This window comes from Lagopus leucura, unplaced genomic scaffold (genome assembly GCF_019238085.1).
Source record: "Lagopus leucura isolate 7727_CA_CO unplaced genomic scaffold, USGS_WTPT01 Super-Scaffold_73, whole genome shotgun sequence".
NCBI lineage: Eukaryota > Metazoa > Chordata > Aves > Galliformes > Phasianidae > Lagopus > Lagopus leucura.
The window spans coordinates 89,511,172-89,525,503 of NW_024962252.1; the positions used below are offsets into that span (position 1 = coordinate 89,511,172).

Genomic DNA, 14,332 nt, shown 5'->3' on the forward strand with positions numbered 1-14,332 from the left:
TTTCCCTACGGACCTACATACTGTTTATGTTTTCAGTTATGTACAAAATCTTACTGAAAATACACAAAACTTTGCAAAGTATGTATAGATTTTGAAATTAAAAAAAAAAACAGAGGAAAAATGTATTTTGCCTGTGTAATATGCTGCTCAGTGGGGTTTTTTTGTTTGTTTTTGTTTCTTGTTTTTTTAATTCTGTCATCTTAGTACCTGGTGTTTTCCTGAGAAAAAAAGTACTCCTGTTTGTTATCAGTTATGATACTTGTATTGCCTAGGGTTGTGTTATTCCTAACCCTATTATAGTCTAGGAATGATGTAACAGATATTTAAACTAAAGGGATACTACAGTGGCAGGTGTTTCTTTCAAATAATTAAGTTGACACAGATTTTCTGATCATTTTTTTTATTTGAGTTATGGAACAAAAATAATCTTGTGAGTAAAACTTTTCATCTGGAAATGCACAGTGACTTTTTAATATCCCTGTGTGAACAGGAAAGCTAAAAGTTGCTATTTTTTCTGTTTGGACTTTGAAATGTTCCTTTAAAAACACAGCAGTTGAACTCAACCCTTTCATTCCATTTCAGGTTTTTCTTCTATAATCATGGCAAAACCTTATGAATTTAACTGGCAGAAGCCAGTTCCCTCTTTTATGCAAGACGGAGCTGTGTTTGATAGATATGAAGAGGTAAGAGGCCATTTGCATTTCATTTGCTATTCTCTTTTAAATGTGCAGATGTTTTAGCATATTTCATGTTTTGTTTTCATTATACAAGAATTTTCACATAACTGAAGAAATGTATCTGGGGGTGAAATACCATTCCATTTCATTGCTTTACAGCTTTTTGCTTTTAAACAAAATAACTTTGAAGTATGTTTAATCCCACTGATTTGCAATAAACTCTGAGCAAGAGAAAGGGAGATTTGGATCAAAATAGCTGTAATATTGTAAAGCTCTCATTTTGCAGACCCATAAAGCACATTACTGAACAAAGCGTGCTCTTTCATTTTTTTGTACATGTATCAAATTGAGTTGGGGTGAGGAGTTATATCCTTTATATATATAATCTAAGGACCTACATCTTACGGGGGAAAGTAGGAGAGCATAAATCATTAATATTTTAGATCTAGAGTGGTTTTATTTCCATTAGAAAATCAACATGTAATCTGTCTGAAATATGTTTACTGTGATCCTAGCTTCATCTGTGCTTTAATCCAAATCTGTTACAGAAGTGCAAAACAGGACATTTTACACAGACAGTCAAAATAAAAGGTGAAGACATTCACCTTATATTTAGCACTGATGCACCCCTGAGAATGCTTTTTTTTTCAGGATCTATCTTTAATCTCATGTGGACAGGGAGTTATCTCAGTGAGTACCAACAGGGATATTAGGATTTTCCTTTTACCTTTTGAAATGTAGCTAAATGTGTTTTTCTTATCATGAGGACTGCCAAGGCAGGCACAGTTCTTTCAACATGTATTTTCAGTGTTGGGGACAGATAAGGAATGCCTTAGAAAGAAGATTCCTAAAAGCTTTGTTTTTCCTTCAGCAAACACTGTTCCAGAAATTCATTCCGTAAGCATCCAGGTGGGAGGTTATAGGCCATGATTTTTCTCTTGCACCTTAGATGAGAAACGGAGACTGAGCAGATGCAAAAGAGTTCGAGTGCTCAGGTCTCAGTGTGGTATATACTCCGTGAGGTGCCTGGGCTCTTGGTATAGTGGTAGAAAGTAGCATTTTGAAGTGGAATACTTCTGTACTGTTGGCTGTTGTACACAGCAGGCACTTGTGCAACATTAGCCAACAGATGATACTGTGCCACTATGGATTTAAATGGGAAAACTTTGTAGGTCACTCCAAAAGTAATGCCTCCCATGTTTTTCCAGGTTAACTACAACAGATACAGAGATCACAATAACACTATTACAGAGAGCAAATGCTCAGCTACAAATGACTATTTTTCAACATAGTCACCATCCTTAGCCGATCAGCACAGATGAATTAATCAAGACGATGTTTGTTTTGTGGTGTGACAGCTATGCCATAGCCATCCAGAACATGGCTTGTCTTTCTTGTTACTGTCTCCACTGCTGAAATGCTCACCATCCTCCACCACACTGTGCTCACAAACATTGTTTGGCCTCCATAAACCTCCAGCAGACATTGATAAATGTCAATGGGTGCCATCCTTTCCACACGGAGGAGTTCAGTTCCACATCTGTGCTTCATATGCACTTCCATATCAGATACTATTCTCTACTGCCATCTTTCACATGGCAACAAAATGGAACAGAATATTGGTGGGAATGTTCAACCTCTACTGTCATACCACCACCATCTGCCTCATAATAAAACAATAAAATAGGAGGCATTACTTTTGGGACAGCCTTCATGGAATTCTTGGTCCTTGCGGCTGAACTTATTTTCTTCCAAAACTCCATAGAAAGCTGATCTTACTTGCCACAGCAAGAGCAGAACAGTGTCTGTCCTTCCACGTGATGTAGTCTGTTTGCGTTATTTGCTGCAAGTTTTGCTGCAGAGCACTCCAGGTTTGCTGTGTTACAGCTGGAAGTCTGGTTTGCTTTATTGAAGGGGATCTCTTCTGAAAACATTAAAAGGCTTTCACTTGGGTGACTAACTTTATATTTCATCTGCAGTTTTACAAGGGCTGTAAAAGAAAAACAAAACCAGTGACTCAGAAGTTAAGATCTGTAGCCTTTAAACAGTGAACTCTAGATGGTGTAGCTGTTTCATACTGTCAGATTTATGACACACATGTGCTATGATTTTATTTTGTTGTGTTAGTAAGCAGATAGACTACAGAAGAGCAAAACAGCATTGCTTTAGGGATATATTGCAAGCATAGCAAAATCCAATCCCTGTACTGTTGGCCTTGTAATTTAAAAGACAAATGTTTCAGATCTGGCATTCTGGTTTTCATTGAGATTCTGTACTTAATTCCCCTACCTTAACAGAAAAGACTAGTGGGGAAAAAGATAAATGATAAGTGAACTAAAGTCACGCAGCAAGTTAATGCAGAGCAGAGCCCCAGGAATCCCACTCCAGGTCCTTTATTGCTGAAGTTTTGTTGAGCAGTTAGGAAAATCTGGGTTATTGTAATGTGGAGTGCTGTTTTCATCCATCTTTTGCTGATAGGTGAGTCACTTACCTGGCAGGATTGCAAAATGGCAGAAGTATTTTTTGAGCAAAATGGTATTGATTTTGAAAAGTCTAGAATAGAACTGTCTCAGAATATGAGAAGAAAACAGTCAGACACGATTAGGAATCTGACTGGTGATGTTGCATGTATATGGTCTCATGGTAGGTGCATTCTTTACAGTGCAAGAAGACAAATTGCAGAAAAAAGAATTTAGTGAAAACATTCAAGGCTAGGGTGGGACATCAGCATGAATACGGCTTGTATAAACACCTGTGTGAAAACATTTTTGGTACACCTAGAGTTTTTTGATAGATGGGGTTGCAGTAAATGACAGAAAAGCTGTCTGCCTTTGATTGTGAGTAATCTTTCTGAATAATGTGAGAGGCAATCATTTTGATTGGTACCTAGCTGTGTTTTTATATGAAATATTACAGGACACCAGTGACTGTAAAGCTAGTAATTCTGAGTTGTCTGGCAATGAGCACATTTAATGAAGGATGAGTGCTGTGGTGAAGGCAGAAAAGTAAAAGCTGTGGTGGAGAAAGACAGCCAGAGCAGTGCATGCTGGAAGCCTATGTGTAATGGTATTTGGTCAGACAGAGATGCAGCAACTTTCTTTCTCTGTCTCAGCTCCCTGTCTGTAAAATCAACATAATTGTTTGCTACATGGATGGAATGTGTCAGTCCTATCAGTGCTATCCTACATTTTAGCTTAATTTATGATGCATTACTTGGGGCTGGAGGTATATGGTGGAAATTTCTTTTTTAGTTCTAATCTGATACTAATCAGCTAATCTGATACTTATGCCTTGTCTAGTTCTTCTCATGTGCTATTCTTTCTTAATTTCTCCGCTAATTGATATTCTTCAAATTCTGCTTGCCAAATACTCTGGCTACAAAATACTTGAGCAGCATTGCATTGGTATTGTCATAGTCTAACAGAAAAGTACTTCCTGATTTCTGAATGTTAAAACAAAATGTTACTATTTGATGATCCTGAGCATAGTATTTATTGTTAACACTATACTAACAATAAATAATTTTAACCCTTACAAAATTTGAAGTACTGAAGTTTCAATAAATATTTTTAAAGTTCAATTTCATTAAGACTTTTGAGGCAAGAATCAGCTTTTTTTTTGAACAAAAAATAAGCTTTGTAGTTGCATAGAGAGGAATGCAAGTATTAAGTGCATTCTAGTGATTAAAATGCTGGCAAAAGGACGTATCATTAAAAATTATCATTTTTTCATAAGCTTCTCTCCTTATTTTTAATTGCTTAGGAATGACAAATTCTCCAAGGGAAAAATGTAACAATCTTGTGTCTTTTGAGCAATACAGTAATTCATGACATTTGACACTAAAATAATAGTCTGTTATTTTCTTTTCCATAGGAATCTTTTGTCTTTGAAAGCAGTTGTCTCTTTCAAGTGGATGAATTTGGCTTTTTTCTGAGCTGGAAAAGTGAAGGAAAGGTATACTATGGTTATGTCAGGAAAACGTATATTGCATATTATCCCACTTGTTTCATATTCTAGCTAGCTTTGAAAGATCTGAAATGTTGTGCTACATTATATTAGAAACTAACCTTAGTTCTGCTCTTTCAGAATTTACAAAAATGAAGTACTTAAGAAAGAATTAACAGAAATGTAAGGGAAACGTACTGTTCAGTGTCAGTTGGTAGTAATTGCAAATAAAATACATTATTTTGGTTTTATGTCCTAACAGATCTTTGAACTTATATTTATTTATTTATTTATTTATTTATTTTACCATTTCAGGAGGGACAGGTGTTAGAGTGTTCCCTGATCAACAGTGTTCGTTTTGGAGCTGTTCCAAAGGTACTCTATAGTTAGTTTTTATTCTTCTTTAAACAGAGAATATTTAAACTGAAGGCAAAAATACGGAGTAGGGTTCATTTATTTAAAAACTACAGACAGCAAACCTTTTCTTTTGCAATCACGTTCTAAAATCAGTGATTTGCAGTAATTGCACAGGGAAGAGTCTGTAGTCTGATCTTCCTGGTTTAGTACTGTGCCTGGCTTTCAGAATTCTCTGAAAGCTGAACAAAAGATACTAAGTGTATCTATTAGGTGTTCTTAATTACTTTTCTAACACTGTATTGTAATACATGTTTAAGAAATCTGCAAAGAAAAAAAAAAGGTTTTCTATTCCAAATTTTGCTCCTATCTGTTCTAAATTTGTTGTTTCATTAATAAAAAACCTAAAAGTTTTGTTTGCATCCATGTTCAGCAGTTAGATGATCAGAGAGGGCAGAAATAACTGGGATCAGTGGTCAGTGTCTGTGCTTTAGAAGAATTTCTGTAGAAATCCAGAAGGTTAGAAATATTTTAAATTGTATGTTTAAGTAAGCAAAATGAGTTTCCTGCAATGAAAATTGGCCCTCTTTCCTTCAGGCCTTGAGTTTTGAAAATTTCTTATTAAACAAGGTTAACAAATCAGCATTTCTACTTTCAAGTGCTAAGTGCTTCTGTATTACCTGTAGATAATTATCTCTTAGTGGTTCTCTTGAGACTCCATAAACTAAAATGCTTTCCCCATGGAGAAAGGGGCATGAGGAGAGGTAGTGCAGACAACACCATGCTGCACGTGCAGAGTACTATAGCAACATGCTTCAAATTTCACCTCTGTCTTGTTCTTTATGCCCACTAAATCTACAGCATTTGACCTTCAGCAGAGATACCAGCTTGTAAGATGTATAATTAAGAAACAACCCAAAAGTCACACAGATTATAACTCTCAGTAGTTACAGATTTAACCAGATTGGTATAATTAATTTATAGATTAATGTTTTTCTCTATTTTCACTTTTGCAATTGATTCAGTTTACTTTTTCCTGACTAAAATATATGTAATTTCTTATTTAACTTTATGAAATGTACTTAAAGTACTTGGTTTGTGTCTGAGCCTTCATGTTTGTGTTCTTATTTGTTAAAATGTATAGTTTTCTGCATTTTCACACAGTGGTTATAAAAGAAAGTGCTCATTTAGGATGATTGGCAAAGATTTAAAGATGTTAATGTGCATGGAGATAAAGATGCATCTTTACCATAGTGCATTATATAACAAAAGAACTACAACTCTAATGAGCTCTCTGTTTTTTTTTTAACAGGATCCCAAAATACTAACTGCACTTGAGGCTGTTGGAAAATCTGAAAATGAGTTGGAAGGACGGATAGTGTGTGTTTGCAGTGGTATAGATCTGGTGAACATCAGCTTTACTTTCATGGTAGCAGAAAACACAGAAATTGCCAAGGTACTTCACAGTTAAGGAGTGTGTGGGAGGGGAAAAAAAGGAAAGCTCCTCAATAGTACACAGTTGTTTTTCTGAATTAAATCAGCCTACTCTGCTGACTGAAATACGTGTTCAAATGTTTGCTGCCACGCTTTCGAAAGGACAACAAACATCCACTTGAAACATTATGTAAAATGTCTGCACACTGTGCTAAAACAACATAGTGATTTTATCAGCCTTTGTATGCATGGTAATTTATCAAAAGTAGAGAGACATACAAGACACAGTGTTCCCCCTAAATGTTAAGCATCTTTGTGTGGGGCTTGCACAGTAGACTATGTGGAGATTATGCTGTGAACTTGTAACACATAGTGATACTAAAGAGAAGTGCAATTACTTTCATTTCCACAGTAAGTTGAGCTCAGCCCTCCAAAATTTTATTCAGCAATTATCTAATTGTATCATGGAGTTTACATTATTTGAAAAAACAAAGACAGGAAAGAAAATTCTGTACTGTTGAGAGGATTTCAGTGTACCCAGGTTTTTTTCCATTTTCCTTTTACATGGAACAATCTTAAGAAAACAGTGGTGCTTTTTTACATGGCATTGTTCTTCAGAGTTAGAAGTTGGAACTCACAGTGTAAGTTCTGGGGCTCCACCAAGGCCTGGAACTTAATCTATCTGCTCAAAACTGCTCTGAGAAACTTGATCCTGACTACTGGTACTGTACAGAGTCCTGTATGAATACTTAGATCCAGACATTCAACGGATTTCAAAAATTCACATTTTTTGCTTTTTTCTCCTTATTGTCTATACTTAACAGTGTATTATATGTAGTTTTGCCACTGAGATATATACTGATGAGAATAATGATGAGTAGTATACACCTGCTAAATCCCCTCCTTCAGAATTGAGCATCTGCTGAACACAGCATCATTAAATCCCTTGGCAGACCCCGTCACTTTTTCATTGCTTGGTTTCATATATCTTTAACATCAGGAGTTCTGAGTAAACTCTGTGAAAGGAGATATACTTGTATAACTTGCATAGACACACTGCACTGATTTTACTGGGTGTATTTTCAGCAGGCTCCCAGGGAAATAACATGCCACAGTTATGATTTGCAAACATTTAAGAAGCAAAGTAAAGAAGATGCTGGCAGCATTCACTCACTTTTATGCTTACCTCAAAAACGTCTCTGATTTTCTCTGAGAAGGAAAAAAAAAATAAAATAAAATAAAGGTGCAGTTAAGTTTGTTAGCCCTCTTTAATATCAGTAGACTGAATTAGACTGACTGGTTTGTGAGGAGTATGTTGACCTGCAAATACTGTCACAACAAATGAGCTGATAATGCTGTCTAAAACTGTCTAAAACTGCTTCATTAACCAGCAATATGCTTATCAAAAAGTATCAGATGCTACAGTCTCCTTTGGGTAGGTTTTGACAGGCTCGTTGGTGTAAGAGTATTACGTTTGGGAGTTTTACCATCACGAACTATATATCCATGGCTTGTCAGCAGTAGTCATCCTCCCAATCTAATACGTTTGAGACACAAGTGAGACAGCAAGGTAAATCAAGGCAAAACCAATGTAAACCTTTTCTAAGTTGCATCTAAAGCGGCAGTTTACTGAGGATGTGGGCATATGGGAATCGATTGGGCTTATAGTGGTACTGGTGAAGGGCAAGCTGAATGTAAGCCAGCAATGTACCGTCTCAGTCCAGAAAGTCCTGGGCTGCACCCAGGCCAACAGGTTGAGGGAGATGATCCTGCCCCCCTGCGCTGTGCTGAGACCTCACCTGAAATACTGGGTCCAGATATGGAGTCCTGAGCACACCAGATACATAGACATGTTGAAGTGTGTCCAGAGGAGGGCCAAAAAATGATCCAAGGGATGGAACACCTCCCTTACAAGGACAGGCTGAGAGAGATGGAATCGTTCAGCCTGGAGAAGAGAAGGCTTTGGGGAGACTTAAGAGCAGCCTTTCAGTATTTAAAGAGAGCTTCTAAGAAAGAAGAGGACAGACTCTTTAGCAGGGGCTGTTGTGATAGGAGAAAGGGAAATGATTTCATACTAGCAGAGAAAAGATTCTGATTGGATAAAGGAGATATAAGAAGAGTTTTCTACAATGGGGGTAGTGAGCCACTGGGACAGCTTGCCCGCAGAGATCCTGTGTGCCCTGTCCTTGGAGGCATCCAAAACCAGACTGGACCAGGCTCTGAGTGACCTGATCCAGCCGTAGGTGTCCCTGACCAATTTAGGGGAGTGGGACTAGATGACGTCTAAAAGATCCCTTCCAAATGAAACAATTCTATGATTCTCAGTCTTCAGTGAGCTTCAAGTGTTACTGTTCCAACAGAATGTGTGTGTCTCCACTTGTCTCCAAGCTCCAACTCTGGTATTTACATTCTATCTTCTTAAATTTTATTGGTGTTTTAAGCTGATAAATTGTTTTTTATTTCAACTCTTAAAAAAAAAAAAGCCACAAAATATGGTGTAGTCTGTCTGATTGCAGTCAGCTTTCATCGATACTCCAAAAGCTGCTCCAGTGTGATAGTAGACAGTGAATATAAAAGGGAGAAATTTTTCTTTCTCAGTTTTTCAGTTGGAATGGTATTTTTCATTTTAAAATTGATTTTGGTTTGTTTAAAATGGTTAAATGGACCACCATGGTTATGATAAGGGAAAAAAACGTTCTGTTTCAGTTGAACCTGATATTTTTCTTTTCTTTTCTTTTTTTTTCTGTGAAGCAAGTTATTAGTTGTTTGCCCAAATCATATAATTCGAAAACTCCAGCCCTGGTGCTTCATAGCCATGCATATCTGCATTTGTCTGGACTTGAGTACAGAAACAGACAAAGTAAGTTTTCCAGACGCTTTTAGAATAGACCCCTCTAATGCTGCAGAAGTGATTCCAGGATGCAGAGCTTTGTTGAAGGGTGGAAGTGAACTATACACATCAGGCAACTCACGTCACAGCGTGTGTAAACCTCTGCTTTCCAGATGGAATACCTGAAGTAGGAAGAGGCCCTGTTATTTTTATTACAGAATTTTTGTGCAATATCAGGTAAATCTGTGTTCAGGTAGGGGTAGGGGTCAGGTAGGGGATGGCTTTTCACTGTCACTAGTCTAGTGTCCTGACTTTCCCTGCCTCATTCTTTAAAGGTACGGTAATTTTCACAGAACATAAATTATGATATGTGAGTTGAGAGAAGGGGGACATCTACTGGTCAAAACATCGATGATAAGGGCAAAATATCAGGAATCCCAGCCAGCCACTTGTTTCTAGATGAGAACTGAGAGTCACAATTGTATTCTCCATGGGTTTCTGGAAACATCAGGCTCTTAAGCCCTTTATGCTGATAGTCAGACACAAGCATTGGATATGAAATAAAAGAGAATGCCACCTATCCTCCCTGGCTTTCCCACTGCTTGAATTAAGCTGACTGAAACTGTGGAGAAATTGCAAGGAAAAAGCAAAGATCAAATAACCTCAAGAGGTCTGGATAATGCCTATAAATAAGTCACAGATGACCTTATCTGGAATTGCCTGATCTGTAGATTACAGGGGTTTTAGCCCTTCAGAACTTACGTCCCTTTTAACACTCCTAATTTAAGGTTGATGGCTAAAAGAGAGCTGAGAGGTCAAATTTATCTGTGCACCCTTCTCCTGCTGCCAGTGTTTCGTCAATGAACCTCAGCTAATTCAAGGTTACTAAGTGCCTGAAAAGCATTTGAGTACTACAGCAAAATATGAGAGAGTGCATCTTCAATAAATTTTTCATGAATCTTCTCATTAAAGAGATATCTGACAATGTTGGATCAGGCTAGAGAAAAACAAGACAGACTGCTTATCACAGCCTGTAGCATACTTTCATTCTGGCCTTTTGTGTCAGCCTAAATGTCTGTGTGTAAGATATCTTTGTCTTCATTTTTATTTCTTTTCAAGATTAATCTTTCTCTGAGATTAGATAGCAGGGCTCAGATTCTTCTTCTATATGCATACAGAGTAATTTTTGGCATATAGAGAACTGTTCAGGAGTAATATTGACAAATTAAAGGGACTGAGCCATATGTTGAAAATCTGAAAATATTTAACACTAATATAAATGAGAATCAAATATATCCTGTATTTCTATCAAAAATATTTTGTAGCTCCACTTTATGTGAAGCCCAACTGAAGTGTTTTGTACCTCCCTCCTTTAAGACCTTCATCTTCTTTATAGGATTTTCCTTCATTGGAGAGATATTGCTTTGGAGATGCTGAGATGCTGAGCACAAAGGAGGATAGTTGTACATTTGCGTATTTGCATAGGTTTACGAGTATTTTAATGTAATCTGTAAAATTAGCAGAACTGTCTTAGCACAAAAGCAAGGATGCTGCTATGTTCTTCTTAGTGTATTAGCAGGCAAAAATCTGAACTCTTCTTTCATCTCTTCTGCAAGGTCAGCAAACAAATGTATGTTTAATCTGGCAATGTTATGCTGACAGGAAACAATACTTTGCCAGCTTGATGTCTGTCACAGTAATCAGGTTTTTGATATTTTACAAATACTTCTATAGTGGATCAGGTTACCTTAAAAGTGATTATGAAGATAGATATTTGGAAACTATTCTCATTCGGAAGAATGTTTCATATTGAACAGTTGACAGAGAGTTTAAGTATATTGCTCTGAACCTATATATCAATCTGTGGATGAGGGTTTTTTTAATCTTATATTGTTTCACTTCTATATAAAGAGTTCAAAATCCAGACACTTTTTTTTTTTTCCCCTAAGCTCTCTTATTCCCAGTTTTAATTTGAGGCCAGCTGGTAGCTGTGGGAAATATCAGATGAAACCAATGCTCCAGAAACTGCTTTAGCCCTGAACTGAAGTACAGGCACCCAGATGCTACATCGTCGTGCAGCTGTGTAGTATGGCACAGATAGGAAAATGTGGCTCTGAAGCTGCCATATCCTGCCCAGGGCACATACTAATGTAAAGATGATTCATAGATGGGTAGAGTTACTCTTTTGCTTGTTGCCAGCAGAGAAGTGATGCTTCTGTGTTTTATCAGCATTTGGCTGCAGTTCTGTGTCTTTTCAGTGTATATGAGGGCAGTTCCTAAATTGGCAGGAAAGGCCTTATCACTGAATAAAGACTATAGAGTATCTTCAAAGTGGGAACCATTGGGATAATTCCTGCAGAGAAATTATTTACTAAGTGGGTACTGCATTGATTTCTCACTGTATCTATATTTTTTTTCTGTCAATGTTCCTTTTTTTTTTTTTTTTTTTTTGCAACTCTTCTTCACATGTAGAAGTAACATTATTGAGTGTAGGGTAACCTTACTGCTGAGTGTAAATGCTACATCTGGTATAGTTGCGGTCTGTTGCCTTCAAATCAGAGTGGATCTGTATGTGCTTATTTCCTGTTGAAACGGTGACGTTACCAGTACTGCACTGATGACAATTTTTTAGCAGAAATATATGTCTTTTTGAAAGACAAACTTATTCACAACATGCAATTTGCTTAAGTAAATCTTGAAGACTTTTTTTTTCTTTGTTTGCTTGTTGTGCACACACCATTTTATTTTTTGTGTCAATGTTAAAAGGTTGAATTCCTTGTAAGGGGACTAGTGAGAATAATCCAGATCATATGAGGAAGACGTTTTATACAGCCGTGAAAATGGCAATGTAGCAGTTATGTGACATTTTATTCTAATTTGTTAAATAAAATAATTGATAAAGCAGAGTCAAATTTTCAGTATACAAGCAATCAGAATGAAACAGGCATTTATCCTAAAATTATCACAGTCTTCCTGTATGGACTTAGGTGAGGGAGCGTTTGTAGAAGAAGAGAAGTGTTTCCTAAGTCTGTCAACAGCTTTCAATTGTATCAGTTTTTAAAAAAATACTCTGTCTTCTCATGAACCTTACTTTCTTTATATCCTTAGACAGCATATCCATATTATGACTATTAAGTCCTCTTAGTCTTGAAACTGGGAAAAGAGAAATGGGAGAGTAATCTGATTGTTTGTTTCCAAGCATAGGTTTGCAATCTGCTGTAGAGGTGACACTGTCTCCTACACATCTAAGCACTGTGAGGATATGGTCTTTTTCCCTGTCTGAGACTTGCTGAGCTTTAAAGTGAAGGGTAGGTTAGACTATTAGGACACAGTGAGACAGCAAAGGCAGAGCAAATGTTACAGGAAAAGAGCAGTGCTTAGAGAGATGTTTAACTGATGGGGTTCTACACTTGCATTACCTCACTACCTGGTTTTCTGCCTACTGGACTGGCTTCTTGGTTGTATAATGCTCTCTCATTCTAGGATGCCCATCTTTAGGCAGTATCTCATGTATTTCAGATGTGATAACAAAATCAAAGGTAAATAATTCTGTGCATTATAACAAGATGAATGCTTTAAACACAGAATCACAGAATGGCCTGGGTTGAAAAGGACCTCAAAGATCATATAGTTTCAACCCCCCTGCCACAGGCAGGGTCACCAACCACCAGACCAGGCTGCCCAGAGCCACATCCAGCCTGGCCTTGAATGCCTCCAGAGGTGGGGCATCCACAGCCTCCTGTTCCAGTGCATCACCACCCTCTGAGTGAAAAACTTACTCCTAACATCTAACCTAAATCACCCCTGTCTTAGTTTAAAATCATTCCCCCTTGCCCTATCACAATCCACCCTTGTGAATAGCCATTCCCCCTCTTGTTTATAAGCTCCCTTCAAGTACTGGAAGGCCACAATAAGGTCTCCCTGGAGCCTTCTCTTCTCCAACCTGAACAAGCCCTGTTTCCTCAACCTTTCTTCATAGGAGAGGTGCTCCAGTCCTCTGGTCATCTTTAAAAGCTTTAAAACACAACTGGGAAAGCCCCAAATGCCATACTTTTCTCTCAAGTCAGACTTCTATTTTCAAATTATTCTTGGATACATGCTTAATCTATTTGTATACATATTTTATGCAGTGCTTCCTAAAATATATCTAAAATATTAGTATTTCTCCCATATAAGTGGTTTGGTTTTTTTTCATCTGCTTTGCACATTTGCAGCGTTTATTCATGAAAATGAAAATATATTCTTCTGTGTCTATTTGTAAGTGTAAAATTCTGGTTTCTGCCCAAGTCAGTTCGAGCAGCAAGCACAGAATTTGGCCAGATGCAGGAAGCTTTATTCATTAGGTTGATATTAAGCAGTGGACCAAATCCCATCTCAGTTCCACCACCACAAATTATCTGTTGAGTAATCCTAGTATTACAGGGGCATAATTGAGATTGAACTTGGCCTTTAATGCTGTCATTTATTTTTTTTTCTGATAGCTTTATTCTGCCAGCATTCTCACTAAAATCAATGTGAGTTCCTGTTAAGGTCTAATCCTTCAGCTTCTTCTATACAGTCTAGGTATGAGCAAAGTCTAGGTATGAGCTATAGTAGAAAAGTAGATCCATAAAAAGGGGTTACATAAGTACTGTAATACTGTTGTTGGCTGAAAGTTGGACTGATGATTGCAGGAATGTTCTCCTTTTTAAGGATGAAAGCCAGAAAGAAAGCAGGACTGAATATGTAACAGGATGTTAGATGAGGTCAGCATTGGAGAGAAATTTTTTACCTCCCCGTGGTTTGCTGTGGCTTATTAATATTTTGTTTCATACCTTTCCTAACATTGGACCAATTAAATATGTCATCACATATCATATAACGTTGCTTATTAATTGCTAATATTGTCAGCAGTGACAGAAAAGGAGGCATATATTTATATGGGCTATAAATAGAAAGCTTAATAAATCAATCAGTGGACTGTTTCCCTTTGCAGGCAGTAAACTGTCTTAATAGCATTGCAGATGCTGCATGTGGTACTTGGAAGAATGAAAAGCACAGTTGCTTTGTTTACTGAAGGATAAAATATTAATAGGTAAAATGTGGTTGGGCT

At 37.2% G+C, this 14,332-nt stretch overlaps 1 protein-coding gene across 5 annotated transcripts in view; it reads left to right on the forward strand.

The window, feature by feature from the left end:
• The window catches only part of PLCB4 (phospholipase C beta 4), a 175,806-nt gene that overhangs the window by 86,859 nt on the left and 74,615 nt on the right, over window positions 1-14,332 (forward strand). For all 5 annotated transcript variants that reach the window (XR_006181118.1, XM_042882936.1, XM_042882948.1 and 2 more), the window contains exons 3-6: window positions 583-683; window positions 4,551-4,631; window positions 4,938-4,997; window positions 6,289-6,432. Coding sequence is in view for 4 of the 5 variants with exons in the window: in XM_042882936.1 (XP_042738870.1) it covers window positions 600-683; window positions 4,551-4,631; window positions 4,938-4,997; window positions 6,289-6,432 (369 nt within the window). In the remaining variant the exon portion in view is untranslated. The remainder of the gene's footprint in view (window positions 1-582; window positions 684-4,550; window positions 4,632-4,937; window positions 4,998-6,288; window positions 6,433-14,332) is intronic.